Source organism: Pezoporus occidentalis, unplaced genomic scaffold (genome assembly GCF_034315485.1).
Source record: "Pezoporus occidentalis ecotype Australia unplaced genomic scaffold, CSIRO_AGI_Poc_V1 ctg69, whole genome shotgun sequence".
Lineage (NCBI taxonomy): Eukaryota > Metazoa > Chordata > Aves > Psittaciformes > Psittacidae > Pezoporus > Pezoporus occidentalis.
Genome location: NW_026916041.1, coordinates 1,794,409 through 1,820,927, shown reverse-complemented (window position 1 = coordinate 1,820,927; position 26,519 = coordinate 1,794,409). Strand labels below are relative to the sequence as shown.

Here is a 26,519-nt window from a genome sequence, read left to right as displayed (position 1 = left end):
GTTTACAATTCCTTGTGAGACTGAACTTGTAGAAATTCTGGATAGTTAAACATCTTAAAATGTAGTCATTTATTTGAAATGGATGATAAAACACCCTTTTACAGTTATTAGTAACAGAATATTTTGCATTAAAGTGTAAACACATAGGTTTCAGCTTCTTGCATTGCTAGGTTTAGTTTTTGATAAGAGGAAATCTGTGCTGGAAACATCAGTGGGATGTCACATATGCAGTATCTCGTGACAGAACACTAGCTTAACTGATTTGTTTTTATTGTTTTGTTTTGTTTTTTTTTAGCAAAATGTATTATAGCTGGCAATTCAATATGCTTTACATGCCATAAATATATTAACGCATTTTTTTTTGTGGATGTGGTTGGAACATTCAGCAAGGCATGTGGGACTGATGGAAGTAGTTACTTATTATTTATCAATTATGTTACTTTAGGAAAGCAGCATTAATGACAGGTGAGGAGGAGGAAATAGCAGACAAACTTTTTTCTCCCATTTTCCCTTAAGATTAGGAAAGCATGGAATCTAATGCCCTTATGACTGTTGAAATACTAATAATCAAGGGTTTTTTTGCAAAGAATTAAAGCTACTTTTTAATTATTTTGGAATAATGGTTTGTCTTTTAAGTTTTTCAGTTTCTAGCATCTTCATTCATGGTAGCATGATTAGTATTGTTATATTGACAAGGGCTAGTCTGAAAATATGAGCAGGAAGATTTCAGTGTACATGTAAGATGTTCTTCAGCTGTAGTTAAAATGATAATTTGAACTCTTCATTTTTTTAGAAGACCAGGTTGCAATACAAATGAAACACTCTTCATTGTTAAAATGTTTAAATGCATTTTTGTTCCTTCTGAAATAACTTCTGTGCTTGTTCCTGAAAGCGCATAATTAGCTGTTTTCAGCTGCATGTTGAAAATAAGCTTGCTATTGTGCATTAAAATCAGCAATTTTGATTGCTGGAAATTTTGGTTGCTTCTGTACTGGAAAATCAGTGATATAGAAGACAATGAAAATTACCTTGACATCACCTGTAAAAGAGAGGACTTCTGAAGTTTTTTTTGTTTGGTTTTTGGTTTTGTTTTTTTTTTTTTCAGTTAAACATCTCATAGTTCTGAAAATATGAATCTGAACAAGTTAAGCTGGTTCATGTATTAGCTTCAGGAGTCAAATGGTAGTGGATGTTGGAGGTCATGGCTGCTGAAGCTTAGGAAAGAGAAAACCCAGGTTTGAAAAAAGTCTCTGTTCATAAGCAGTTGGTCTTTGAGTGAGCAGTGCTGGAATGTTCTATTAGACCTTTTGGTCTGGAGCATTTTTAGCCAACTAGAAATTATAATGACATGCCGAATCAGCCAGAGATTGATACTAAATATTGGCATATCTTCATTGAATGTTTTATATTTGTGGAATAAGGCAATTCAGGGTTGACTGGAATTGTGTGAATAAGTTTCAGTTTTTGTTTGGGGGATTTCTGCAAGATCTTGTGTGAAGGAGCTGACAGTTGTTCTTGTAACAGTCTAGTTTTTCTTTTTTATTAATAAAAAATCTAAAAAAAATGAACAAAACCACCACAGTCCCAAACAAAAAAACTGCAAAACTTTATTTAATTTTGGCAAGAAAACCGTGTTCAGGTTGGGGCAGTAATCACAAGTGGATTGTGCTCTTTAAGTTGGCCATAATTTGTGAAGACTTTATCTAGTATTTGCTTGGAAACCATTCAGAGTGAGGGTCAGACTAACTGGATATTACTGGGGTTTGTGTGCATTTTTAAGCAATGCCTTCAGTAGAATAAAACAGTAGAATAGAAAACAGATTAGCATGTAAATTCTCAAGCATGTTCTACAGCTTCTTGTTTTGTGTTTTACTCTGTACTAGCAAAGTTTTCAGAGTTTTATATAGCAGTTCTGCTTTATGAAGTTTACATACTTCCAGTATGACAAGAAAGCTAAAACACTTGGGCAAATATTTATACACAAAATGGAAGACAGAAGAATTGTATTTTAACACTGGCTTCACAGGCATGTCTTGCAGCTTGAATTTTGAAAGCTAATAGCTTTTAGTTAATGTCTGAAATACTGCGTCTGTTGCAGTCTATAACTTCCACAGATGATGTTGCTTAAAAGTGGAATACTGTGTTTAAAAAGTAGGTAAGAGATGTGCTGGCTGAAAAACTGCTTTTAATTTGCATGGTAGTTATCTGTAGCTTGTGTAACTGTTTGCCACTTAATATATTATGGAATGCAAAAATGTTAAAAACAGTTTCACACATGTGGAGAAGTTGGCTAGCATGGGGGTTATCACATGGTGGGATTCCAACAAGAAAATACATCTGTCAGCTAAGACAACCTGCTTTGAAAGCATGATTATACTGGGAAAGATTTTACTGTGTAACAGATGAGGAAATGTTTTCGATAGAATTTGGTTAAATGCGCATGTCCTGGGTTCCACAGTAGCAGTCATGTTTTTCCTTTGTGTTAACTGGTGCAGTGCAGTGTTTTGACTTTCAGCTCGGGAACAGAGCTGATAACAAGGATATTTTGGTTTGGCCAAGGACTTTGTGAGGCTCATGCTCTGCCAGGGAGGAGGGGAGGCTGTGAGGAAGCAGAGACGGGGCGCCTGACCCGGGCTAGCCGGGGAGGTATTCCATACCACAGCACGTCATGCCCGGGGTGAGGGGTAACTGGGAGTTACCCGGAAGGACAGGGGCTTCTGGGTGGAACTCGTTTTCTTGGCCGGTGGTATCGTATTCTCTTCCCTTGTTATTTTCCCTTATCATTGTTTTAGCTGATAGTAACGGTGGTGATTTGTTGCTGGACTGTTTTTGTCTCAACCCGTAGGAGTTGCACTCTCTCGATCCTCCTCCCCGTTCCTCCGGGAGCGGGGAAGGGGAGAGCCCGGGGGGGGGGGGGGGGGGGGGGAGACGGACACAGACCTCGATTGTTGTCAGCTCGGCACCACTCACTGGGAGTGAGTGAACAAGCTACCTGACTGGGTTTAAACCACGACAGCCCATAAGGAATTGTTTATTATTATGATTTCAAAAATATCTTTTTCTTCCTCATATTTTGAAGACATTTTTACTTGTGTTTGCAGAGGGGTGGGAAATTTAACTAGAGAACACTTAGACTGGGAGGACTAACCCAGTACCAGTGCAGAGACTCTTTTTCCTTACATCGGGAAAAGTAAGGTTGTGACATGAGAACCCTGCTTTTCTAGACACTGTTTAATATTTTGTAGTTGAAGTTGTGTGTTGTTAGATTCATTGTGTTCAGGCACTTGAGTATTTGTCCTCCTAAAAGGTAATTCTATAATTGTTTTTATCGTTGTTTTATTTATATATCCATTTGCTTTTAAATAGGAGAATGGTACTGCTGTGCTGTTGTCTGGCTGAATCTGATTCAAATTATATTACTTCAGTCCTACAGTCTTAACAGAATCATTCTGATGCAGTTATCTAGGGAAATGGTCATATTTTGCCTGGAAAGGCAAAACCTCATGTTCAAGATAGACGGAACAAAAGGAGGATGTTATTTTTATCCTGCATTGCTTTTCCTTGTGAAGAAGGTCAGATAAGACATTGTAAAACAATACAACAAGCAGTACCCACTTGTTACAGTCATCTGAAAGACATATTGGCCTCAGGGATTAATGACAGAACTGTAATTTGGCAGATGTTAAAACAGATCATTAAAACATACCTCACCACTTTCATAGCTGAGACTTGGGGGTTTTTTTTGTTTGTTTTTGGTTGGGTTTTTTTTTCTGGGGCAGAAATCTGGATGAAATTTAACAAGCCCTTTTTACAGACAGAAAGTAGCTAAATGTATTTATGAATTATAGAAATTCCTTCCTTAAATTCTGAAATGAATTTATACTGTTTGTCTGATAATTAAGTTGCTTGTTTGTTTGGGTGGATTTTTTAATCCAATTCTTGGTTTAAAAAAAAAAAAATCCTTTTGTTTCATTAAGAAAAAGAGAATAATTTCAGCCTTCCAGCTAATGCAGTGTGAAATCCTGCACATTTTTCTGATATTCCTGGTTTTCCACATAGGTGTACAAAATACTGGTAAAAAGAAGTCCAGATGAAAATTGGGTGGTCTTCAGACGGTACACTGACTTCTCCAGGCTTAATGACAAGGTGAGAATTTTACACTGATAAATTCTCAGCTAACTTACCTCACTCTTCTTTCATGTTTCCTTTTTTTTTGTGTCTGACATTTTTGTCACTTCTTTTCTTGCTTTCTTTTTTCACTACCTATACAACACATACTATATTAATGAATGGAAAACATGATTCCTCATATTTTCAAAGACAAATACAGCTAGCATTAAAGAAGTTAGTTATCATGCTGTTAGCAAGCATCATACATTATATTTATTCCTAGTCTGTGTGGTAAAGGAAATTAACTCTTTAATACCTGTATCCCCTGCATAGAAAAAGAATTATGGGCTTGTATTCTGATAGAGTAATTATTCAGTCATTTCAGTGCAACAAGCTGCTTTTTTCATAATATAACTTGAGTTTCATGGACATAAGTTCCTTGTGTGTTGGTCAATCTTCTGTTGTTTTCAGTGTCTTTTGAAGTTAATTGTGAAATATCAGAGTTTTAAAGCTGAGGACAAAGACCCCAGGTAAACAGGAGTTCTGTGTCAGCAATTTAATATTTTTAGGACACTTGAAAACAAAAAAAATGTTTGGCCTAAAAAGCACAAGTTTTATTAATTCGTAATTAGCATTTGGCTATCCCATTTAGCATTATTCATATAGAAGCATCAACAATCAAAACATAGTAAGGTTTGGGGGTTTTTATACCTTTTCTCCTTGGATCTGTGTGCCTAACCAACAAAGAACTTAATTCTGCTGAAATTTTGAATATGGACTTCAACTTACACATTTCTCTGAGTTCTTGGTTTGACCTGTTTGGATATCTTTTAGGCTAGGAATGCCTTGCTATTGGCAAAAGCCTAACTTCTTTTGAGTTGATGATGTTCTGGGGATTTCAACTCAGACTTCAGGAGTCAAGCCAGACAACAATTTGTATTTTGGTGAACTATGTCAGATATAGATCAAGAACTGGCTTATATGCACTGACTTATAATGTGGTTATCTGGTTATCACTAGTTCAAAAAATTAAAATGCCACAGGTTATCATTTTACAATAGGTATTTAGGTTTTACAAGTGAAGTCCTTAGTCTTAGTCAAATCTTTGACAAAAAATGTTTGTATTCTGGCATGATTTATAGGTATTAGGATTTCTGTTTGAAAGGAAGAACTTTATTTTTCCCATGTGTCACTGACAAGCTTTTTCATCTTTCAGATGAAAATATAAATTTTTATTATGTTCCTATTCAGTAATTCTGTAGAAGCTTCAGAATTATGTTTATGTTTCAGTTCCTGGAGCTCGCATTTCTGTATTACAAGAAGCATAATCTATTAAGAACTGGGGAGTAAATGATTATATGCGCACCTCAGTGGTTCAAAAGACATGGTGCAACGCTTGCAAATCCTTTTTCTCTAATGACAAATATAGACATGAAGTTGCATATGTGTATACTTTCAGCTTTTTCTCTACCCTATCGCTTAGAAATCCAATAGAAACAGGAGAAATATACAATCTTATAAAACCTTTCCTCACCATCCCTCTTGAGGTTAGTGGCAAATTATTCATTCCCTGAAATGGTAATAGAAACTTAGCAACTGAATTGAATAATCAATACCTGTGATCATTATGTGAATTGGTTTCAAGTATTACCAGAGGGGGAATGGCTTTTTCAGGAAGACAAGGTAAAGACAAAAGAGCAGTATGTTTTGTAAGTGTCAGGCATATACTCACCAATTCTAACCGAAGTGAGTGTTGGACTTTGACAGTGGCTAAAAATGGGGATGTGAAAATAGGAAGAGTGTCACAATAGGAATACATGAGGGTAAAATCAGGACTAGATGAATGAATGCAGCTCAGCTAACAGAAGCAACTAGAATACTTAATAGTAGCATTCTTTAGTTTCCCTGAAGTCTCAAAGAAAATAAAGGCAAAATTGAATCCTAGATAGTGGAAGTACAACATTTGTTTCTGAAATATTTTTAGTAAGGGACACTAATAAAATAGAAATGAATGGGAGTAAAAGAGCTCAACTCTCCTCATATGAATTAAATCAGTGCAGCAGCACATTAAGACTTGAACAGACTTCAAGTATAAGGAACAAGTTATTTGGATGTCAAAGTTATCTACTTCTTAGGGAATTAAAAGGTTATGAAGACTCCATACCTGCTGAAAGAAGACAAATAAAAGATGATGGCAAAGTAATCCCATGTAAAGGAAAGATGAGATATTGTTAGTATGGGTACACAAGAAGCTACGTAGTAATCTCGAGTCAAAAGTAATTAAAAAAAATAATACAAAATAGAGATCAGCACAAGGGGAGTAGCACAGACTTCTGAAGACTAAGGCAGAAGTGCTGAGATGCAAGATGGACTGTCACAGGATACTAAGAGCAATAGATAAAGTTCTATAAATCACGAGGGGCAGAGTAAGGGAAAGAGGCAGTAAAATAACAAATCATTACTTGAGAGCAAATTATGGGAAGCAAATAGCAAATGTTACAATAAAAATGTTACAATAAAACTAACTACTAGTAACAAAAAAAAATCTTAATGGATGTTGGAACATGACAGGATTGAAGGAGGTGGGACAAAGGCTAAAATACAGTCGTTTGGCTATATGCATAGATTTTGTTTAAGAACATCTACTTGACTGGAGAAGTATATGAAGAATACTCTTTGGTCCCCAAAAATAGTAGAAAAGGAACTTTGTAAAGTTTATTGCTATACTGGTAGAGATGTTTAACAAATAATGAAATGGCCAGTCTTAAGAACCAAGAAGTTAACCATTTCTAGCTGAGGCTGAGCCTCATGTAACATGTATAATCTGTCACATCTAGAGAAGATGGACATCTAGAGAAGATGGATCCAAGTGAGCAATCAGAGCCAGCTTAACTTGTCTGACCCACAGTTTTTCCTGCTATGTCTGAGGAACATTCAACAAAGAATGCCCCAGGACTGTGCTGTTGAAAATTAGTCTGCTCACACCAGCTAGCTTTCTCATACGCTCTTCATCCACAAAAGGAGTAATCTGTGGGTAGGCATACTCTTTCCTGAGAAGTAAATTACATGATCTACATAACCAGACAAGTGACATTACCATTAAGCAGGAACCTGTGGTTTAAAACCTTACCCAGCAATGGTTAGCTGTGGTCCTCTCTTCAACTAACACAGGATTAATTTTGTTTTCTTTTCTGGATTCAGTTCTATTCAGCATTTCATTAACTTAAGAGGGTGTGTGGAGCATAAAGAATGCTTACATATGCGGGGTACTAATGGTAACTTAGTAAGAGATAATGGAACTGCAGATGACCAAAGCTAAACTTAAAAATATCAGGAAGAGTCTACTATCAGGATGAATTTGTAAGAGGAAAACAGAAATAATTAAATGCAGAAATAAAGAGCAGCATTTTGTCAAACCATTCTATAAATTAGAAACTAGTAGTTATCATGGGCTATATACAGTACTAATGGGATAATATACAATACTTGTGATGTTGAAAAAAAACAACACCCTTCTTAAAATGTGAAATGGTACTCTAGGAGCAAGAGTGATCCCCTATCGTAGCTATTCCTTTAAACTCTGTAGAGAGATTCTAGTTAACTTTCTTAAAACTAGATCTGCTGAAAGAGCTGCTCATTAGCATTTTCCGTGAGTCCATGAAGAGTAGTTAAATAAAACTTATTGTCAGAAGGCTAAAATTTTGCCATGCCAAGAACTAGCCACCCACTGAAGAATTAGCTTGCAGCTATATAAACTGTTTTCAGAGCAGATTCTGGAATCTCTGTCACTGGAACGTTCACACAAGTATATTGGTTGTATGCAGGACATCCCTGTCAGACGTTGGCTTGATCCTGTCTTCAGAAAAAGCTTAAAACAATTCCTGTGGCAGTTGGAGGACCATTAGATTTTGTAAAGCTTGTTTGCTTTTTCCTGTTTGTAAATCCTCTGTGATTTTACTGTCAAGCATACCTTCTAAGAAAAAGAATCTAAAATTGTTTTTTATGAAAGCATTAATTATTTTTTTTGCTTCTTCATGTATATTAGAAAAGTAATTAATTGGAATCCTTAGACAGGCCCATCATAATCTTACGCTTCATTTGTATATTCAGTTTCTGCATTGAGAAAAATTCTAGGTATTTCTGACATTATGTATACCCCATTACTGTTTAAGTAACTCAAAAATACTGTTTTACGTGTTAGTACCAGGGTTTGAGCCACTTCAGTGCATGTTAAAATTTTAATATTCTGGGTGCTCAAGAAGCTACTCTTTACTAGAAGTACCTCATGCAAGTGTTGTAATTTATTCTGCCAGCTTCCCAAAAAAAATTGAGTTGTAGGTCTGTAATGGGCTTTTAATTATTTAGTATCTACTGTCCCTGAATACTCCAGCAGAAACCCCACTGAAATGCTTACTCATCTGAGACTTTTTACTTACATACAGTTTTCTTATATTTACTGACTCAGAGGCATTAGATAGCAGACTCAAGAGATGTTAAGTAACAAAGCAAAGTTTTTCATTCCTATTTTTATGTGATGAATTTGAGAGGTGTGCAAGGCAATATAGCAAGTAGCAGAACTGTGTCCATAATTTATGATATAATTATGATTGTATTTATGGTTGAGACTTACCTTGTGCTTGAACTTAATAGAAGACAGAAAAATCTTGTGATGAGTAAAGTCAGTGCTGTGTCAAACTCAGTATTTCATCAAAACTTTCTTTCTTGGTTTTCTTTGGCCATGATTTCTCTTTCAGCTAAAAGATATGTTTCCTGGCTTTCGGTTGGCCCTTCCACCAAAGCGCTGGTTCAAGGATAATTATAATCCTGACTTCTTGGAAGATCGACAGTTGGGACTACAAGCATTCCTTCAGAATCTAGTAGCTCACAAAGATATTGCTAACTGGTATGTGATTCAACTTTGCTTGTGGATTTGTTGGGGGTTTTTTGTGTCCGAACTCGTAATGTAAGCTCCTAGACTCTAGCAGTGTATCTTTGAGCAACTTATGAGGAATTTCATTAACATTCATGTTGTGAGTTTGGTCATGTGAATTATTTAGTGTTCTATTAAATTAATCCCATCTTAACCTAAGCAAAAAAACAGAAATTGCACATGGTTAACGACTAGCTAAAAGCTGTAATATTTAAAATATTAGACTAATATCATGTTTACTTCTAAAACATGTTTACTTCTAGAACATGGAAGTTCTCTGTACTAAACATAGAGTTGACATATTGTTAATTTATATTAAGATAAAATGTTAGGCTCTCATAATGTAAAGTACCTACACTATTATGTAATTAGTTCTTAAAATGCATATTAAACTAAAGGTTTTTAATTTACATGACATCATGTAAATACAGATAATAGAAATACCTTTACAGATTGCTTCACATAAGTAAATGTAATCCACAAATCAAAAAAGGCTTTAGAGTCTAAGAAACATAATATATTTAAGCAGCAAAGTACAGAAGTCTCTTTGGACAATATCATTTTTTCTTCCAAAGCTGGAATTCTGGCAAATTAAATGTAAAATAATTTTAGTGTAGACCAAAAGAGAATTTTAGTAAGCAGGTTGCTAGAGGCAAAGCAGTTGATTCCAAAAACCTTTTCCAGCATGAGAAATAAAAATATTGAGGTTACTGTATCAGAAATTCTTTGAGGAATGAGTCTGATTAGCTGTCTTCATCTGAAGCTTCATTACAAACAAAGAGTAAGAAATTAATTAGAGCAAACAGCATTCTCTCAAGAAGTTTAAAGGAACTAAAATGTAAAATTGCTGAGCTGTGGAGTGAGACCGTATAATGCTTGCATATACTTTACTTTTTAGTAGAATGTGTATTACTGCATTTGGCACCTTTTTATAAAGTGCTTGACTGTTGAGTCTGGAAACTAGAGATTAAGTAAGTAAGTCTGACATTTGGTACTGCTTGTAATAAACCCAAAGTGGTAAGCAGGTAAATAAAAATAATACTGGGAAAAGCAATAATGTCTTTTGCAGAGGGAAATTTAACGAGTAGTTATGAGGGAGCTTGTATAAAATGGTTGAAAGGCAAGGGAGAAGGATTATGGAAATTTCCATATTGCATATGGATGCTGGATTACAGCTATGGACACTGATGTTCACAATATCTGTAAGTTATCTGGACAAAGGAACAAACAATGAGATTATGAAGTACTGGAGAAGGATCCTGAGCCACTGAGTGACTAATGTTAGTTTTCATGTCATGAAGTGCAAAAATGACAGTAAGTACGTACATAAAGAATCATAAACTCAGTTGTCTCTTACAACCTGGAAGATTATTGGTGGTATTACAGTTTTCTGAATCAGTTCAGTGTTCAGCAGTAATCAAAAAGTTGCATAAAAATTGTCGAAGAGGAACTTGAGGGGGGAAAAAAAGATGTTACTGCTGTGGGAATCTGAATTGCACTCTCATATAGTCCAGTGATAAAGCACAGGATTCTGTTTCAAAAGAGTGTCTGCTAGAAGTACAGAGAAAGCAAGCAGGAGCAGGTGAAGTCACAGACAAGCTTTCCTGCAACAAGAGTTCTGTTTTCTATAGTCTGTTGTTTTGGGAAAGGGCTGGCTGAACAGGGCATATGAAATCATCAAAGGGATAGCGAAGGTGAGTAAAGAATGTTAATATTATGCATGATTCATAGTCATCTCTAGGTATGTCACACTCAATTACGAAGCTTTGTTGTGAGATGTCAGAGGCAGAAAGCTTAAATGGTTTCCAAAAAGAAATTAGGATCAACTTGTGAATTTTTCCTTCAGTGGCTATTAAATATGATTGTACAGATGAAATATGTGGCTGAGAACTTTAAGAGCTTCCTGATTATTAAATTACACAATAATAGGGTGCCAAGAAGAAAGGAATTAAATGTCTCTTGTGTTACGTTGCTGGAGGTAAACTAGTGAGCAGGGTGGACTTTAGTCGGCTTGGATAGATCTGAAATATTTATGCTTCATATTGTTGCAGCTAGTTTGGCATTTCAGCTAGCTTGTTGGTATCTTAATAGTGGTCAGTATTGGACAAAATAGTTTGTCATTTAAAGCAAAAAGCCTCTACAAAACTTTCGGTCTGCATTGCTTGTCAGATACAAAAGGGAATTTAATTGTGGGATCAGTTTGTATTTTGGTTAATGAACAGGCAGTTAATTGGAACATGTTTTTGAGGAAAATTCTGATCTTGGCTGTGTAAGGCTCAGCATGAAGTTTACTAAAAACTCTGACCTGTTGGTACAGCTTTTATTCAATTGTTTGGATCTCTTGAAGGGTTGAATTCCTTGGGAAGTGATTAAGACTAGGGAGATTTGAGCCATCTGGTATTTTTTAACCAATTATGAAAGAGTAAAAGTTACTATTAATTGAAATTAGTATTTGCACTTTACATGAGTAGTGGTAAGCATATGACCCTGCTTCCTCCTTAAAAGCTCACCATTTACTTCTGCAGTTTTCCAAATAAATCAAACTGCTTGGGTTGCACCGAAGTCTCTCTCATTTTTTTTTATATACTGTATTATCACTGAGACATATTGGCAGTGGGAAATTACCTTTCAGGGATAGGAGACCTCATTTGGTATACCTATTTTTTTAATAAACCTAGCTGCATAAAGTAGTTTAAAGATAAAATGTAGGATGATGGTAGGTAGGTCACTAAATTACAGGTCTGTGTTTTATGGATTTGTTCTCCTATTTTGCCTTGTATTGAAGATTCAGTGAAAGATCAAATTAAAATCCTCCCAGAGTTTAATGCATTTGAGAAAATTGCATATAATCCACAAAGGAGGAGAAGAGTTTAACCTGCTAAACAGAATTGTCATCTGGCTTTATATAGATGATACAGCTCTCCTCTGCCTCCACCCTCTGTAAGAACCAGCTTGAAAGGGAGGAACTCATCAGCTGTTGAGTCTTGTCTGTGTGCTGCACTGCCCCTTGCTGCCCTTCTTAATGCTGGTGTATCTCTTAAGAAGGATGTCAGCTTGCATGGGATGAAGCAAAGAAAGAAACCATGTACAGCCATCTCTGCTACATGATATAGAAGTTTTCTGTTATATTTTTGAGGCAGAACTCTCTTCTGTTTGTTAAATGAAAGGAAGAGATGTAGCATATGGAGGTGAGAGCAGGGTCAGAGCAGGCTGAGTAAAGATAGTCTGCAAATGGATGTTCATACAATCAGGTGAATGTTTTAGGTAAAGAAACAATGTTTTCAGTGACCTGTAGCTTTAAGTTTCTTGGTCTCTTTATGTAAAATAATGAATCTACAGCTTTCAATTCTAAGAAGTTATGAAAACTAGAAAGAGAGACACTTTTCTGCCAGTAACTGCAGGGAAAACAAAAGGGGGGGGGGGGGGATTGACGTGATGTAAGTAGTTGATATATGTAGATTGGGTATTTCTGCACATTTATTTTTCTGGTTATTCTGGTTTTCTCCCACAAGCATTACTGCATGTTATGTCATTTTAATGTTACCCATTAACATGACAAATTTTCTAGCAAAATATAGAAATGAAATTCTTTTAGAATTTTTCAACTGAGCTAGGTGAATAAGTGTGAAGTTATTGAAGAAGAATGATGAGCAGAAGTGTTTCTGCATAATGAGCTCTTCTGCATTAGGCTTAAGTGAGTTCCTTCAGCATCTTTATGAAAAGAACAATTTGACCATTAAAAAATGGATTTAAGTATCATGTTGGAAAAGGGTCACTTCACATTAAACTGTTTGGAGAGGAAAAAAAACAACCTGCTCTTCTCTTTGAAAATATACTGAATGCCTGAATAACTTTTTATTTGGCTTGAGGTTATGTTCTAATCATTTAACCAATGACCTGTTACCTTATATCATTTTTTACGCTAATTGGAGTGATAATCTTAGTTTAAGTAGCAGATTTTTTTTATTACTTGTTTGAGTACATGAGAGAAGCTGTTTTTCTAGTACAGGTTTAGGCTATGGCTTGCACAGATCATGGATTTGATTAATATAAAACAGCAGAGGGGACTTGAAAAAAGGAAGGTTTTTCCACATTTGTCATACAGATTAAGTGGGGACAGGAATCATCATGATTATAGAAGAATTTTTTCCAGGATGGGGTAAAGGCTGACATGATAAAAATGGATATTAGAACAAGAATTCTCACTAGCCACTGATCAAAAACCTCACCTCTATCTTCTTGTGCAATAAGCACGTGAAAGCAGGTTCATGAAAATCCAACAACAAAGTATAGGTATTTTAAATATTCTTTATAGCTTTTCTAAACATAAAAGTGATAGTATCATCAATGATTAGTGTTTGCTGAAGAGTTGTCCTCATTTTGCTTGCCAAACCTGAAATTGTTTGATTAAGAGTGGTAGCAGGGTTAAAGTTTACCTTCTTGTGCTTGTACTTTGTGTCTGCCTCAAATGTAGAGAATGAGTGGAAGGCAGGAAATTACTTCCTGCTGTCCTCGCCTTCCCATGGGACATAGGTGGAAGGAAGAGACAGGGAATTAGTTTGGATTCATGTCTTCCATTTCTGTATATTCATTCCATTAGGAGATTATTTAAAGATTTATAGTAGTGAGTGCAAGCACAGAATTGTAAGTTTCTTCTTGTTAATTGTGAATTCAGTGTTCTGATTGAAGGTTATTTATAGAAGAATGAATACAACAGAGTAGGAAAGTCTTAGAAAGCTGGATGAAGAGACATGTTTGAAGATGCTGAAGAGTTCTCTGAAAAGTAGTCTAAACCTGGAAGATGGAATTAGCAAGATGCTCAGTATACTTTGTAGTAAACCACAGGATTACACATACTTACTTCTGGCCTTTGTAAAAGTGCACAGAGGCGAATGACATCAGTTATGCAATTTTACACAATTTTAAGTTGAATGCATTAATTTGATAAGTATGTTTAGAGATCATAGAATTGTAGAATACTTAGGGTTAGAAAGGACCTTAAGATCATCTAGTTCCAGCCCCCCTGCCATGGGCAGGGACACCTCACACTAAACCATGTCACCCAGGGCTTCATCCAACCTGGCCTTGAACACCACCAGGGATGGACCATTCACAGCTTCCCTGGGCAACCCATTCCTGTGCCTCACCACCCTTACAGTAAAGAACTTCCTCCTTATATTCAATCTAAACTTCCCCTATTTAAGTTTTAACCCATTACCCCTTGTTCTATCACTACAGTCCCTAATGAATAGTCCCTCCCCAGCATCCTTGTAGGCCCCCTGCAGGTACTGGAAGGCTGCTATGAGGTCTCCACGCAGCCTTCTCTTCTCCAGGCTGAACAGCCCCAACTTCCTCAGCCTGTCTTCATACGGGAGGTGCTCCAGTCCCCTGATCATCCTCGTGGCCCTCCTCTGGACTTGTTCCAACAGTTCCATGTCCTTTTTATGTTGAGGACACCAGAACTGTACACAGTACTGCAAGTGAGGTCTCACAAGAGCAAATGGCTATATAGTATATTCATGGCACATTAACCTTGTCACTTCTTATTCTTTTATAACTTACTCTTTTATATATGCATATATTAAAATATACTGTATATATAAAAAATATATGCTGTGTATAAGTCAATGGATTATGATCTTAGCAAAATGGAGACACATTTAGTACCAATGCTTAGTTCCTCTGATACTTCCTTTAGACATCTGTATGTGGATTTTAGCAGCACGCTTTTTTCATCCATCTGCTAACATTTATTTTTCAAATATCTTTAGTACCGAATTGATAAACTTGCTTTTCAGTTGTCGTGTAGCAGCAAATTTTGTGAAGATCTGAAAAATCATGTTCTAAATTGACAAATTTAGATGAACTCTTAACTGTACCTGTGTAACTTAAGTCACAGTCTTAAAAGATTTAATAGTTTGTTAACATTATTTCGAATACGTAGGAATGTGAGGAGAGGTGCTTGTTTCTTGTAAAGAAATACTGCCCTTGTATGATCATATTTAAGTGTTGGTTTTCTTTATATTTCAAGTAATTCACTCTCTTTTGTTTGCTGAAGCCTTGCGGTGAGAGAATTTCTTTGTCTGGATGATCCTCCAGGTCCTTTTGACAGTCTAGAAGAGAGCAGGGTAAGTGCTATGTAGTATGATAAAAACAGAATGCAAAAGGCAGTTGTTTGACAGAATACTGTAAAATCTGCTGAGTGGTAGGGAGTGGAAGCTTTAATTTCTATCACGAAAATTTGCACATAGATGTATTTGTAAAACTGACAGTCTAATTATTGGTGCACACTGTAATCTTTGACTGCTGTACTTCATCTCTGTCCCAAGGTGTGATCTCTTCCTTGTTCCCTTTTATGACCAGTGGGTGAAACTTGTTTTTAAGGCAACTACTGAATATAAAGATAGGTTTTGTAGGTTTATGTTCAACACATTGTCCAATGCCTATACCTTAGACTTCGGGTCTTGCAATAAAATGTTTCTTGCTATGAAATGTAATGAAAGGATTAATTCTGACTACAAAAAAAGTGTTCTATTTAGTAGTGTCAAGTAGTATAGTAAAGCAGCAGCCTTTCAACATGCATATGAGCACACTGAACAAATAATACTGTAGGCTGCAGCCTGGTATGTGAGAAGTAAGTTTCACTGGCATGCAAAGCTGTGTCAAGTCTGTCTAGAGCAAGTCGTCTTAGTTTTCTTACTTTAGAGAATATGAATGTTTTAGAATTGCACATACCTTGTTAATACTATAGAAACTATGAATGTTGAGTGGTACTCCTCCAACTAAATTTATATTTACCAGTTTGTTTTGCATGCAAGTGGAGTGCCTTGGCTCTTGTTATATTACTGTGTATAATTGAAGGATTTGTTGGGTTTTTGGTTTTGGTTTTTTTTTTTGTGTTACAAGCTCATATTTGATTTCTGTACAAACATTTTTCATTATAGCTATTTAAGTTGATGAAAATTAATAAAAATTAAAGGAATTATTTGTTCAGATAAGTGAGAAACTTAAGTGATGCTTTCATTGATACTTTGATTATGTGTTCAGTGGTGAAATCTCAGGGTTATTCTTCCACCATGGGAATTTAGATAAACTATTAAAATAGCTGTGCTGGTGTAATTTTGGCTGTTAACCATTTCTGTAAAGTTGCTAGAGACAGCTGTCATAAAATTCTGGTCTCCAAGGGATAGCCCACTTTATTACAGAGTGGTTGAGGTTGGAAGAGACCTCTTGAGATCATCTAGTCCAGCCCTTCTGCTTGAGCAAGGTCAGCTGCTGCAGCTTGCCCAGGACCATGTCCAGTCAGGTTTGAATATTCTGCAGAGAATTCACAACCTCTCTGTGCAGCCAGCTTCAGTGTTTGATCACTGCCACAGTAAAAATGTGGTTTCTGTGTTCAGATTGAATTTCCTGGGTCTTAATTTGTGCCCATTGTCTCCTGTCCTGTCAGTGGGCACCACTGAGAAGTCTGGGCCTCTCTTCTTCATTCCCTCCCATTGATAAGGTCACCCTGAACCTTCTCTTCTCCAGACTGAAGAGTTTCAGCTCACTCCTGTTTATCACATGAAAGATGCTTAAGCCCCTTAATTATCTTTGTTTATGGTATTTGAATCCTGAGACCTGAGGTCCTGGTGGACAACAAGCTGGAGCTTAGTCAGGTCGCTCCCTGACTGCACCTCAACACCCACAGGTGCAACCTGTCATGTCCCATGGACTTAAGTATGTCCAGTTTGTCTTGTCCCCCAACACTGTGAGTAAGTTTGTCTTCCCCTTCCTTGTCTTTCCCTCTGGTTGCAGAGGTCTGGGATTCCTGAAGGCTAGTCTTAACACTGAAGACAGGCAAAGATGGCATCGAGTACCTTAACCTTTTTGGTGTGATTTGTCACAAGCTCACTCACTCAGTTTGGAAGCAGGTCCGTGGTTTCACTGGTCTTCCGTTTGTTAATTATGTACTTGTAGAATCCTTTCTTGTTTCTTCTCACATGCCTTGCCAAGTTCAGCTGCAGGTTGGCCTTCACTTTCTTAACCCTGTCCTTGTAAGATCAGACAGCAGCCCTGTACTGCTGGGTCACCTCTGCATGCTTCCACCACTAGTACACTGGCTTTTTACATCTGAGTTGAGTTAGGAGTTCCTTGCTCATCCTTACAGGCTTCCTGCAACCTTTGCTTGACTTCCTGCTCGTTGATCTAGACCTTTATTGAGCTTGAAGGTGGTGATGCTTGAACAGCAGCTAGCTCTCCTAGACAGCTGTTCTCTCCAAGGTGTTTCCCCATGGTTTCTTTCTTCCAAGCAGATTTGTGAAGAGATTAAAGTCTGCTTACCTGAAATCCATGGTTGTCCTGCTTTTTACAGTATCACACAGTATCACAGTATGCTAGAGATTGGAAGGGACCTCAAAAGATCATCTAGTCCAATCCCCCTGCCAGAGCAGGAACACCTAGATAATGTTAAACAGGAATGTGTCCAGGCGGGCTTTGAATGTCTCCAGGGAAGGAGACTCCACAACCTCCCTGGGCAGCCTGTTCCAGTGTTCCGTCACCCTCACTGAGAAGAAGTTTTGCCCCACTCCTGCCTGTTAAGGATCCCAAACGACTACATATCAGAAATACGTGTACATATCCCTTGCCTTTTTCTTTCCCCAAACAACGTGCAAGCACAGGACAAGAACATTGTGGTTCACGTACATATTCCTGGGGTTCATATTTAAAGGTATCACAAAAATTGCTCCTGTTTTGCCTTACTGTTATCATTAAAAGAATTGCAAAATATGGGTATTTTCATTTTAGTTTGTGTCTATTCTATTAATCCATTTTTTTTGGCATCAAACCTTTGGTAACTCTTTCCACAGGTCCTTTGACAGCCATCTGTGTTTCATGGTCCACTGAAGAAGGAAACAAAGCTCTTTTCCAGCTGTCCTAGTTCTGTTACTCTTTCAGGACTTTAAGGGAAAATTGGTTGCACCTGGGTATTCGAATTATACAGACTCCAGGTGTTCAGCTCTTCAAGGAGCAAGATTACAGACAATTTCCTGATAGCTCATCTTCAGCTTTGGTTCACCTTTCTGCTGTTATGGCATCCTTCGGAATATACTGATGTTTTCTTACTCTGTTTTGAAGAGACTTCCTTTCCTTGGGCAGCTGATACACAGATTGCAGTTAGAGATGAGTTTTTGCGAAAGGCTTTGTTCAGTTCTGGTATAGAAAAATGAAACAGTTTCCAAGACCTGTGGATTTTTATTTTTTTTTGTTATTCTGTGAATAGGGAAATTTGCATGTGGATAAAATCTAAAAGTAGAAGCAGTATAATTTAATTGTATTTTTAAGGAAATAATGGTTACCTTTCATTTAGGCCACCAGCAACCTTAATAGTTTTGCAAAATACACTAGAAGTCACTTAATTGGCTTGGATGAAACCGGATGACTGCTTAACCAGACTGATTGCTAAAGCAATCACTAAAAATGCTTGGTGAAGAATGGATTGCATTGTTTGGCTCTACTGGATATGAATAAAGCTGTGGTTTAACTGATGGTTGGTCTTCAGTGCCTGGCAACAAAGATAAATTTGCTCTCTGAGTCAATAAAATAAATTAGAACTCAATGCAAAAAAATCAAAATTTTTTTGAATTCTGTAATTACAGGAAAACTTAACATTTTCAAGGAGTTGGTAAGTCTGCTTCAGTTAAAACAAAGAATAGTATCTTCTTGATAGCTCATTTTAAAACTTTATTAAAATGTTCTTAATTGAGCTCATATAAAATGTTTGTATTCAGAGGACTCTGTGAATTACTGGTTAGTTGCATGTAGTGTTAAGCCAAGAAAGCCTCCTGCATGGGTCTTATTTAGTGAGAATGTGTAAATTATTAAATCAGAATTGCCATTACTGGTGGTAGATATGCTGTTTCCAGTAATAGATCAGCAGGCTCTATGCCAATGCTTCTGTCACTTCCTGCATTCGGTGAGTGCTGCATGACACGTTGGCTCTTCACATTAAGTTCTAGGATTGCTCACTAGTCAAATTTGTCAGGGTGTACTACATAGATGTGTCATGCTTAACAGGGTAACACAACATACTTGTCATGGTTGAGTAGTTACTGTTGTTAGCATTTGATTTCAAAATGATTTTGTATTGGTCTTCTGACTAATGGTTTCATATTAGTAACAGGTGTTTGGTACAGAGCTGGAAAACTTTGTCTTTATCCTGGGAGGAACATGCACTTTATCCTAATACTCCTAGCATCTTGGGAATAATTAAATGCTTTAAAATTGACTTCTGAGTCATGTGAAAGCAAATCTTATATGAGGGGAAAAGGGAGTAGGGAGTTCAGCTGATGTTCCATGTAGGTGGAACATTACAACAGTTCAGAATTAGGGAAGGCACATAAAAGGCAAGAAGCCTCTTTCTAAAGTTTCTCTTATGTAAATTATTTGTGTTGCAGTTTAGCATAATAAATTCACTGTTCAAAACAAAGCAGCATTGTTTTATTGATGACAGAACTTTTTTTTTCAAGTTTATATAGCTCTTTATAATAATATGAAGAAAAGCGGGTACAATTCTGTTACAGGTTGATATATCTAAAGGAAAAATAATAAAGACAGGGCACTGAAGTTAAAAGGAAGATGTTCTTAAATTTGTCTTTTAGGCTTTCTGTGAAACTCTGGAGGAAACAAATTATCGTCTACAAAAAGAACTGCTTGAGAAACAAAGGGAGGTTGAGTCGCTGAAGAAATTGTTACATGAAAAGCAACTTCATATAGATGCTGTTGAAAGAAGAATTAGGTATGTAGAAATGTCATGGGTTTTAGGAATTTCTTTCCATGGAGACGTTTTCTCTATATAGTCACAAGCGCGAGCTTTAACTGTATTCCTGGAAACAGTTTTCCCTACATAACCAGATGCAAAACACTGTTTTCAGTAGGCTCTTTCTCATATGATGGCTAAATAGCTGTTCTTTAGTACAAATGAGAAGCTGTTGTCTCATCTTTTCCCTCTAAAAGTAGTTACTTCCCCTGTGTGATGATGAAGTTATGACTTAATGCTGGCTTAAATAGTGGAATAGTCAACAAAAATGAAATAACTTGCATTTGGCTAAAATGCCACAATAGGAAATTCTGTGTGACTAAAATAAGAAGGCATGATTAGCAAAAGAAGATTTCTTCAGTGCTTTCCCTGAAGACAAACACCTTGAAAGCTTCCCAGACAATTAAAATTATTGAAAGTCAGCCAAGTAGTGTCTGCAGTCTTGATGGAAAATAACTGAATTTTAGTTGTAAAAGTTACAAGTAAATCCATGATCCTTGTTTAAGAACTTCTGTTTGTCTGATGACAATTTCACACAAAATAAAAAGATCTCTTTTTTGGCCTCACTGAAGTGGAATTTTGATCTGATGGCCCAAAAAAACTTAAGGATCTTCTGCCTGTATGTTCTTAAGGAAAGGTGTCTAAAATGTGTATGAGGTAGGAGAGGACAGTCAAACAAGGCATCAGACTTGCAGTCCTTTACATATGCTGGATTTGGCCCAAACATAGGCCAGTAATCATGTTAGAGAATACTGTTGAGGTATTACTTAAAATGTATGCATTAAAGCGAAACTATAGAAACAGTAGTAGTTAGAGTAATTTTAAAAGGGGGTGAAATATAGTAGTATCACTTTCAAAACAAAATTGTTCACAAGCTTTTCTTTCCAGTTCAGATGGCAGCTTTTAGCACTAAATAAATGCATGTTTTCCACAAAGGGCAATACATTGGAAACAAATTTATTTTATATTTATTTTTATTTTTTAAGTTTTGCACACCCCTGTTTCTGTTGTAGCCAGGCGAGTCAGGCTGCCCATGTGTGTTGCAGTTAAGAAGAAGTTATTTTCTTGAGCATAGAATCACAGAATGGTTTGGATTGGAGGAGACCTTACATTTCATCTAGATCCAATCCCCCTGCCACAGACAAGAACATCTTCCACTAGACCAGGTTCTTCAAAGCCCCATCCAACCTGCACTTGAACACTTCCAGGGATGGAGCATCCACAACTTCCCATTGATTATTAATGGGAAAATGTACTGCTCTGAAATTTAGTATGTGAAATTGTTGACGAAATCTTTTTGCCAAACTGGCTTTCTTCCTTCTGACTGTGTTTTGGCTATAATCCTTCTACCATTTAGGCAACCTGTGTGGCTTAGATCATCTGCTTGTAATTTCTTACCTAAAGTCACAATCACTCCTCCAAGACTCGAATTTTTTAAAGCTACTAAATTGTGTTCCCACCAGAGGATTTCATTTAGTTTAGGAATAAGCAACTGGGCAAATAAACTGTTTAAATAGCTATTCAGTAAAAGCCCTGTACCCCTGTAGTAATAAAGGAAATGAAATATGTAGGAGTGACATTGGTATGTTCCCAGAAACTGTGAAGTTTAAAATTAATCAAACAGCTTTTCAGTGATGAATGTTTCCTGTAATGGATTGGTGGTACTCTCTTCTTATTTGTTGTAGGGATTTATCTTTAGGAAAAATGACTCGTCAAATGTCAGGAGAAGGAAGTGAGTGCAGTGGTGAAGTAGAGTCTTCTGCAGTAGAAGCAGACCAGGGGACCCTGGGTGAGGACAGCTGGTAAATACTATTATTTTATTTATATTTCTTTTTTCTTAAAGTATATTTTTAAATGCTTGCTCTTGCATGAATCCTGCACAGCTGAGGAATTCAGCATTTTAATGAACCTCTGTGATGCATAAAGGCCTTCAGGATAGATAATTTTAGATCTGGAATAAGTGATAAGTTGAACAAGCTGTATTAATGTTATGTGGATTGACAGCATAAAATTACTATGGAGAATCATGTTAGTTTCCATTTGGCAAAACTTATTATTGATCTGTTGTTGCAGCTCAGATAAAGAGAACCATGATGCATGCTGGAGTGGCTCTTTGCCTGAAAATTCTGTACCAGAAATTGAAGTTGCTGAAGTAGCATATACTGCTGATGAAGAATAGATCAGTAGCAGCTGCTGGTACCTGGGAAAGCTTCACATTTGGGACATACTCTTTGGGTAGGGTATAGAGTAGCTGTGAAGAATTTACAGCAAAGAGCAAGAATGCACATATTGAATGTTTACATAAATTTTACAAATTATTAACATAAGAAATATACCCATTGCTGCTTTGATTTCAGTTTTTATCTAGCCTTTATATATTTAATATATTAAAGTCTAATAAGGGCTAAAATCAGCTGAAGTTTAGATCGTGTACATACACAATTTGTCTGACTTCCCTAGCAGGGTGACAAAAGCTTCACATTGAATCGCCAACCATCTAACTGGCATGTCATCTGTTGCCACTGATGTGATACTCTTGATGTGTTCATCTGTTTGATATTTGTGTTTTCGTATTCTTATAGCCATAAATTAATGTTGTTGAAGTAAAAAGAGACTCATCTTTTGTTTAATAAGAATGTAGAATATGTTGGTTTTAAATTCTAAAGTTGAAGGATATTTCTCTGGAAATTTTAATCCAATGCAATAGGAACCCTGACAGTACCAAGAGAAAGAGTACTTACGAAATGGGATTGTAGTTGGACATATTAAGAAGCCTGGTCATTTTTGCTGAAGAAACTAATATGAGACCCCCAAAACACTGTGTAGTTTCATCCCAAGAGAGCATGCTGTAATACTTTGTTTGGTCATGCTGCTTTGAAAATCTGGGATACCTTTGCTATATACCCATGTAACAATAAAATTGGTGAGTTTGCCTTTTACTTGGAACACTACCTCTTACCATCTTGTTAATGCATTCATGTTTGTTTAAAAATATTCCAGATTATATGGAGGTTATTGAAAGACTTGTAAAGAAGCCATATTTTTTTCCTGCACAGTTCATAACTAGATTGAATCTAGTTGCAATGTATTTTTGTTTCAATATATTGAACACATGGGGATAATTCTACATGTGTTCTATAGCCTATTTTTCAAAATGTATTAAGACAGGAGATGCACTTTATAATTAAAACTCCATTGTGCCAAGTTCAGTTGGCTAATCGGTTGAGAAAGGGGAGTTGCAGGGAGAGGATTATGCAGTGCCTTTTTGTATTTTACTTGTTCATTACTGCAGAATTTTGTTACAGTGCTCTGGGTCAGTTCTGTGGAACCTTTGATACAGCTTGTTTCTGTTCTTATTTACTGAAAGTGCCTTGTTTTATTCTGCTTTTTCAATAGGAAGAATGCTGGTTTGTTTTAATCTGGTTTTTTTCACCCTATACCACCACATTGCTGTTTAATGTTGTCAATATGCAGTGTCTTTGTGCTGGAGTTTTCAAAGGGAGCTTTGTACTTCAAGCTGTGCATACAATGACCTTTATGCAGAACTGTATAAACCTTCCTGGTAAAATAAAGCTATGGATAAAACACCTGTCTTCTTTTTTCCATTATAGGAAAAAACGTTCAATGCCTTGTCTAGTAAGGGATAAAAATACTATTAGAGACGTTTTTACCTCAGTGATTTCCTACAGTTACTCTTTGGTCTGCATTCTGTTTGTACCAAAAATGTCTCCATGAAAAAGAATGCGAATGCTGTAATGACACCAGAAAACTTGCTGTACCTGAAGATTAAAAAGGAACTGATCTTTTTTAATATTCTACATGAATCCTCACAGATGTCAAGTGAATTCAATAAAGTTTTGACACCTTATTGAGAATTCATGAATCTTTTTGTCAAACATCACTTACATACTTGAAGATTGAACTCTGTATTTTAAAATAGTGTTAGGAGGGAAGGTTAGAAGGTGAAACTGTAGAACATAAAGCCAGGTTGGACGGGTGTTTGGGCAACCTGCTCTAGTGCAAGGTGTCGCTGCCCATGGCAGGGGATTGGAACAGGATGATCTTAAGGTACTTTCTAACCCAAACCATTCTGTGATTCTATAAATTTTTTTAAAACACTGAAAAGGTGCTTGGATCATACATGCTAGGCGTTTCTAGAGTACTTCAGGTAAATCTGTAAACCTAGTCACTAAAGAAGGCATTAATGTAACTTACAGTTCAGTCATAAGAGAGAGAACAAAGGAATGGAAATTTTGTTGTGTCTTTAAGGCTTATAAGATGTTTTGCTGATCCAGACTATTTAATAGCATGAACAGACATTTTTATGTTTAGGGGGATCTTGATCTTTAATGAAACTGGGCTGAAAACCATGCGTTTGTTCACCAGCCATGTGGTATCACTTGGAGTATGTCACTGGTTAATACATGGTTTTCCCTGCCCCAAAAAGGACATGCACAAGTTGAGGTATACAACCCACGGTGCCCTTGAACGCTCTGAGCAAGGGGCATTCATCCCATATTGATCTTTTTCTGGTGCACTTGCTCCCATTCTGGCACTACTTTCCACCCACTTCCTTCTCATTTCACTCGCTGCTGCAGTTTTAGTTCAGAAGCAGCCAACTTTCAATTATTTCATTCATGAGAATGTGACAGTGCAGTTCTGTGCTCCTCGCAAGGAGCAGAGGAGGATTCACACTGGAATTGTAGCAGAGTGAGCTGATTACAAGAATTGCACTTTGTTCTTTTCTATTGTAGCTAAATCATTCCAAAGGTAATTGTTTTAATAGTTCAACCACTGATTTACAATGTTGGTTTTTCCCTTAGTGTTAGATTTTAATACATTGTATCCACCTTAACCTTACTGGTTTAAATTTTTAAATACATCTTAAATTTAATAATCTGGCAGGATTTTTTTCTCTTCCAAAGCACTTGCAGCCTGCCCACACCACTTCTCTTCATTTGTTATGCATGCTCCTAAATCAACTAAAATGCTGACTAGTATTTACTCAAGAATGAGCCTTCATAAAACTCCCACTTCATACCTTTCCCACTGCCACTGGTTTCTGCGAGTACAACAATCCCATTAAACCAGCTCAAGGAAAGGAGCAAATTCACTAATTCACCAAACTGCACTTGACAGCTGTGGGAGAGAACAGCCTACACCGGGTGTTTTCCAGGAGACCATTGTCCTCACCTCCTTGTGTTAAGCAACAAAGAGATGCAATGGGACTGGTGCAATGGTCATAGTTGCAGGGAAAAGGGACATGGAAAGCTCCTGCTCTTAGGCTCTACCTGACCTAAACTGGTTTCACTCTGTGCCTCTGAGTAGACCATGAAGTAGTTTGATTTCTTGCTCTGTGGTTTCTGTTCCTTTGATGAAATGTAGCTCTGAAGCAATAGCAATTGTGCTGCCAGAAAGTTTCATTTCTAGTAGAGCTGATAACAAATGCAACTTTCTGAAGGAAGTCTTAGGAGGTTTTGTTTGGTTTGTGTTTTGTTTTTTTTCTACACTACAGCTGGCTCTAATACACAGTTCTGGAGGAGGAATTCTGAAGCGTCTCAAGTTGCTGCTGCTGCTGCAATCATTTCTCATTTCTTTTAAGAAATGTCAGGTAACACAGGTAAGTAGTTCAAGGTGAGGAATCACCAAGGAAGGGAAGAATTGCAGGAAGCACTCCCTTTACAGAATACCAGGTCTAGGGTTCCTTCTTCTTATCATTCCTTTCTACATTTCAGCTAAATCTTTGTCCCAGAGATCAGTGCATTTAGATTGCCAGAGAGAGCCAACATTCAAAGCTACACATGTACTTTTCCTGTGAGAAAAAGGACTTGCTTTAAGGGATGCTGGGTAACTGAACTGCATCCTCACATCCATTTTTTTTTTTAACTTTGAACTTGGAGAACTGATAGTGCAGCTGTATACAAAGCACGTCTCTCTTCAACAGTCTGTGTTCCAGATGAGCAGTCTCCATGTACTGATCAGGGGAGTCCTTTGTCTACATTTTTATTTCTCACCTTCATGGCATTTTAAATGCATAGGATCCCAACCTCCTAGCTGAAGGAGAAGATGATGGAGTGGGAAAGGCAGATAAGAGAGGGACTTGCCTTGTCCGTACTTTACACTTGAGGATTTTTTCCCCTTCGAAAGTGAAAATTCATTCAATCATTTGCTCACCAGAATCACTTCTCCACTAAATGTTGGTTACTGTGTTGTGAGTGGTTTAGGTTCCGTGTTATCTCAACACATTCAGAAACCACTTTCATCTTTCACCTTTATCCTCGCCTTGTTTCAAAGGGCAACCTTTTGTATTCAGTCCTTCTCAGGTTGTGTTGCAAGGAAAACAACTGAGCTAAGGCTATTGTTAAAGGTTTCCAATCTTCTTTCAAAGTTGGACTTCTATTTCTGATGCAACTGTGTTCGTATCTTGTAATAGATATAAATGACAAACATCATCCCCCCTTAGAGTGACTGTTTGCCATCTATATCCTACTGTTAGTTTATAGATTGTTGTGCAGTTGCTTATCTTAGGTGTTATACTGGAATAGGAAATGTTTCTCTTGAAATTTCTCCTTGGGTTGGTGAAGTCAGAATTGCTCTGATGGTTCTTCCAGAGTCAGGAAAATGCTGTCACTAGATGTGTCCAAGCATAACTGCATGCATCGCATGTGGAGCGTTTTTTTA

At 36.9% G+C, this 26,519-nt stretch overlaps 1 protein-coding gene across 5 annotated transcripts in view; it reads left to right on the top strand.

The window, feature by feature from the left end:
• The window catches only part of SNX16 (sorting nexin 16), a 29,464-nt gene extending 5,758 nt beyond the window's left edge, over positions 1 to 23,706 (top strand). For 4 of the 5 annotated variants that reach the window (XM_062641619.1, XM_062641621.1, XM_062641618.1 and 1 more), the window contains exons 3-9: positions 3,459 to 3,572; positions 4,060 to 4,146; positions 8,865 to 9,013; positions 15,099 to 15,168; positions 19,681 to 19,817; positions 21,524 to 21,640; positions 21,912 to 23,706. In XM_062641619.1, coding sequence (XP_062497603.1) covers positions 3,459 to 3,572; positions 4,060 to 4,146; positions 8,865 to 9,013; positions 15,099 to 15,168; positions 19,681 to 19,817; positions 21,524 to 21,640; positions 21,912 to 22,017 — 780 coding nt within the window. In that variant the 3' untranslated portion in view covers positions 22,018 to 23,706. The remainder of the gene's footprint in view (positions 1 to 3,458; positions 3,573 to 4,059; positions 4,147 to 8,864; positions 9,014 to 15,098; positions 15,169 to 19,680; positions 19,818 to 21,523; positions 21,641 to 21,911) is intronic. The other variant, XM_062641622.1, reaches the window with a different exon arrangement.
• The last annotated feature ends 2,813 nt before the right edge of the window (positions 23,707 to 26,519 follow it).